This window comes from Morone saxatilis, unplaced genomic scaffold (assembly GCF_004916995.1).
Source record: "Morone saxatilis isolate NCDOM2014 unplaced genomic scaffold, NCSU_SB_2.0 Contig5, whole genome shotgun sequence".
Classification (NCBI taxonomy): Eukaryota; Metazoa; Chordata; class Actinopteri; family Moronidae; genus Morone; species Morone saxatilis.
This window is the reverse complement of record NW_023340095.1, coordinates 25181535-25186761: the sequence shown is the minus strand read 5'-3', so window position 1 is coordinate 25186761 and position 5227 is coordinate 25181535. Positions and strand designations below refer to the sequence as shown.

The window sequence follows — 5227 nt, the reverse complement described above, 5'->3', positions numbered from 1 at the left end:
CATGGATGTGGATGGATAGATATAGCGCTAATGGACGAGATCCCCACGAGCCTGGGAAACGGGCGCAGTGTCAGCGACATATGCACAGCACGCAGTAAGAACACACATAATAACAGAAGACAACTGACACCATATATCATATATAAAAAAGCAATATAAAATGCAATATAAAAAATTTATAAAATGTAAAAAATAAGCAGTATAATTGTAGTGCCAAATACAAATGAAATTATAACGTTTATTCATCATGGAATATATATCATATTAATTGTTCAAATTTAAAAAATTTAATGTCGCCAGTGGCCCCCCTATACATTTTTAATGTTTTTCTTTTGGCCTGATGGGGCCACTAAAAATCCTGGGGTGGAGTGTGATGGATGTTCAAAAGTAGCTGGCTTGCATACATTTGTTATTTTCTTTCACATTAACTATTATTATGAAAAATATACATTTTTGATTTAAATGAATAGTATCTAATGTAAAATACAGATAGAAGCATATTATGCATAAGTGACTCACAATGGGGGACAAGTGGGGGGCCAGCAACCGGCATGAGCTCTGTACTATGTCATACATGCGCTTATACACACAAAATGAATCATAGAAAGAGTCAGTGTTGACAACCTGGCAACTTTCTCGCTAGATTTAACAACTTCTCTTAGCAACTTTATTTCTAAAAAGTACAAATTTAGTGACTTATTCAGACCATCAGGGTAAAGGTGAGAAATATATTCAATTTAAATGTGGACACAGGAAAACCGTGAATTCCCTGACTACACAGGGAAATCAGAACTAACACAGGGTTGATTTTAGGCTTTTGATGGGAAGTGTCCACATACTTTTGACCATATAGTGTATGGTACATAATCATAACATCTACCTGGAGCGCTGTACTCACCCCATTATGGCAGGTACAGTCCCATCAGGCTTTGTGTCATCCAATGTCAGGCCAATGGGAGCGCCCTCCTCCTCAATCACCATACTGCCACAGTAACCTGCAGACATGCACCCACCAGTGTAAAAAGAGCGTAAAGATAAAATAGGACATGTACTGCAGCATTCCCTCTCTCCTGGGTACCTTTTTTCCTCCAAAAGTTCTCTTTGTAATAGACCATGCACTTGATGACGGAGCCCATGGGGACACGGCTGATAAGCTGGTTCCTCAGAGGTGGAAGCTCAGGGTTGAAGTGCATCTTTAGGATCAGACCAGGAGGGGTGGCCACAATCACATACTTGGCCTAAGACAAAGATACACATAAAAAAGCAAATAGGTCAGGACAGTGTGAGCTGCGTCTCATTACACATGGCAGCAGGTCGCAAGGAAACCAGTAGATGGCAGCAAAGAACAATATTGGAAGTTGCACTTTATCATTCAGACTGTCGGTGGAAGAGTTAAACATGTATTTATTCTTATGTCTAAGGGCACGTTATATCCAGACTATATCATGCAGTGTTTTTTTCTGTTTTTACATTATACCAATAAGACTGCAGTGCTTCAGTAAAAGTACCAATACAACAATGTAAAAAATACTATTTTTTTCTGATATATTAAACAATCTTTGGGCTTCAAGTTGTCTAAATTAAGCCAACTGAGAAGTTCAGTGGGAACATTTCACAACTGGTAAGGGGCCCAAACGAGTAAGAGCTCATAAGGCAAAAAAGTTGGTATTATATGTTATTTCCAGTGTTGGACAGTAGCACATTGAAAATAACTAGTTACAATCTTTCTTTTGTTGTCACCTCTCTACTGATTAAAATCCAACCACCAAATCACATCCTTGGATTCATTTTTGTAATCATGTATGTCACAAAACAAGAAACTAGCTTGGAAGATGGAAATATTCCCATTACTTCTAACAAACAAAACTGGATTTAATTGGTGAACAGCAGGCTATAAGGTGAAAGCTAATGAAGCCTATGGCTGGATATGTGGTGGTATTATTTGCAAAAGAAGACTATGTCTCTAAATAACAGAAGTTGTTTTAAAAGGTTTGTGTCACATTTTTTTCATGATTTTCAGGGCCACTGACTGTTCAGTCGGTTGCAATCTGCAACTTCACCACTAGATGCTACTAAATGCTGCACACTGGCCCTTTAAGTACAGTACTTGTATGGCTGTAGCAGACTCATAATTTCTTACTGTGTAGATTTGTTTGTCCAGCGTCTCCACTACCACCATGTCTCCGGACTGGTCGATCCTGTAGACCGGAGACTGCAGCTTCACTTGGTCTCCCAGCTCCTTGGCCATGCACTCACTGATCTGACTGGAGCCGCCTACAAACTTTCTCTCCTGCAGAGGTGGACGGAGAGGGGTCAGTCACCACAAATACTGCAGCAAGACTACAGGGGTCTAGTCTAGCTTTATGCTCTACTTGCAGCACAGTCTCAATTTATACTGGGTATATTGCTTTCACTGGGTCTGATCCTGCTCACAGTACGACTCTGCCAGGCTAATAAAACTTACATTTAAGAGGCAAGCTGATAAAATCTGTCGATTTATCCTGGAGTTACATACCAGTTATTCTTCACTACAAATTTCAACATCTCAAACTGTTTGCAAAGCTCATGCCAACCACTGAATGATAGAGAGAAGCAAGGGGGTGGAGAGAGATTAAGTGCTGCCAAAGCTCTGATACACAAAATGAAATAGACCTTTTCCATACGGTTAGTGTCAGTGCCTCGGCGTTCTCCCCGATCAGAAACACATTGTGTGCATTCCACTGTGGCATTTGGATGAATTTGCCTGCCAGTCCCCGGAAAATTATAAACTAAACCTAAATTGTCCGTGGCAGTGAAGAGGGGCGAGTCTGTGCTTGTCTTTTTTGATTAAAGACAAGTTTATTTTTTCAGTCTCTGTGGAAAGTTTCACTGAAAGTGAAGGATACCATCTGTGCCTCCATGTGCAATACTTTACACCTTATATAACTTTCTCCTTTAAACTAAACATCAGCTCAAATTACTGTTTATGTGTGTATATATTGTACCCATGCATGCACCCATAAACAAGTGTTTCAAATGGGAAGGTTGAGCAAATGGGACAACAGCGCTGGCTACAACATCATCTGTTTACCTAAACACAATCCCAATCCTCGGTGGCTATGGCAACAGGCCCACTTGGCTTTAGGAAGTATGGCGGCAAAATGAGCTTCAAGAAAACAGCTTTTGTCAGGCTCATAATTGCGCTACGCTGATCAGCTGCAAGCTAAGGTAAAGGTATTAGGTCTGATTTAGGAGGCTATGGGACCTCACTCTGATGCTCAACCTCCTGTTCTGCATAAGTGAATGCATCTCTGCGGGCTACTAAGTCCCACACCACTTAACTGGAAAGCTGTAACATGATACTGGGGCATACTGTTTGTATTCCAAGTTTAGTGGGTATCAATTCAGAGTCATTCGGTCTCTTCAAAAGCCGCATCTCACATTCATCTCCGATAAAAATGTGCTGGCAAAAACTAGATGTATGGCTAGACTTTGCCCCTCTAAACAAACAAGAAAACCCACATGCACAGGTATAAATATTGATACTGCACACACACACACACATTATTGCAGACCTACCTGTCCTCCGTTACTGGTGGAGAAGATCCTCATGGTTCCCCCGCACTGTTTCACATACCAGAGGAACCACAGGGCCGACACTTCATGGGGTTCAGAGGTCACGTTCACGTTGACAAACAGCGTGGCGAAACGACGAACAGTACTTGAAATAAGGGAGAGGGATCAAACAAACTGTTACTCACTGAACTGAACTCAATACTTGAAGCTGCAGTAGATCCTTTTTATAAGAAAAAATAATATTTGCTGAAACTTTCACTTAATCCTGACAGTAGCTCTGACTTGTTTTTGTTCCGACATAGTGGATTCTTGCAAATGCCATTAGGAACACTAGGAGGACCAGAGAACAGATTGTGTTTTTGTTTTTACAGATTAACTCTGTCTATTGACTACTATCAGGATACTATAAAGTTTCAGCAAATATGACAAGAAGTTTTTTTCATAAAAGTCAATTAGCTCAATTACTGGATATGTGTGGATTCACAACTTAAATGAAAATTCACACTGAGTGATGTCACTTCTATTTTTTAACCATCTCCAAAATGGGTCTTTTCAACAGATAAATAAACATAGACAACAAGATTTGGTTAGTTAGGTTTAGACATGCGGAGTGATATTGGTTAGGTTAAGAATGTCAGCGTAAGCTAATCAGAAGCAGAGCAGGATGGGTCATGACCACCTTGGGAAAGAAAATAAGGCATACAGGACAGGAGGAAGTTGACCAATGTTTTGACTGAGGCTTGCTCCACTGATATTAAAGCACAGAGCAGGGAGGGTCCATTCTGGCTGGAGAACTTATTAGGGTGAAAATGTGTAAAAATAAAAACTCTTAAAAGAAATACATAATCAGAGTTCAGAGACATAACAAAGGCATGAACAAAGTTTGGTAGGAAAAGTAATAGTAGTAAGTTTCTATGTTCTCTGCTACCTGGTCCAGCAGATTTTTTCAAAGAGCTGCTGCATGGTCATCTTGTCCCACTCCTCAGCATGGGGAGCACTCCAGGGAGCTTCTTTGGGAATCTGAAATATGGGAGGGGGAAGATGAGCAAGAAACAAACATTTGGCAAAAATGAGACACAAAGTGTGGAGAGTAAAAAGCAGTCAACAAGGGTGATTCTTGTTGTACCTCCTTGCCCATCTCGTCCATCGTCCTCCACAGGTTGTTGAAGTCCAACAAGACGATAGGGTTCCACATGGGAGGGAAGGAGCCTTTAAACGGGTAAGACTTTCCCTGTTGGATACACATCATTATCATCATTAACTTCTTATGACCATCAGTCATCAGCTATATATTGAAACAATATTTTTTATAAGCAGCAGTATAAGTTCACTTTCTCTATTTGTATGGGGATTAGTTATGTCATATTTAACAGTAAACTTTGTCTGCTTAGTAACACAGTGTTTGAGATAGACACCCGTTGATATCACAGTTTGGCTGCCACAGAGGACTGTCAATATACTTATCTGATACTGGCCTTTTAAGTTAGATATTATCCACATAGCAAAATTGGTCTGGCCCAGTGATGGCCCACACAGCCCACTTACACTCAGCCCAGATAAAGCTATGAATTACGGATCACATTGGCTCAGATCTGGTAGCCATATATGGCCCATGACATAGCCATACATCAGCTGGCCCTATTTGGCCCTATGTTGGACCAGACAAGTTTCA

General features: G+C 40.6%; 1 protein-coding gene across 1 annotated transcript in view; it reads right to left on the bottom strand.

Annotated features, from left to right (window-relative positions):
- Positions 1 to 5227, bottom strand: part of mao (monoamine oxidase) — a gene marked incomplete at its 5' end in the record, with an annotated part of 41183 nt that overhangs the window by 3871 nt on the left and 32085 nt on the right. The window contains 6 exon segments of the mRNA XM_035676446.1: positions 899 to 995; positions 1079 to 1238; positions 2141 to 2290; positions 3559 to 3700; positions 4484 to 4575; positions 4682 to 4786. Of these exon segments, the coding sequence (XP_035532339.1) occupies positions 899 to 995; positions 1079 to 1238; positions 2141 to 2290; positions 3559 to 3700; positions 4484 to 4575; positions 4682 to 4786 (746 nt within the window).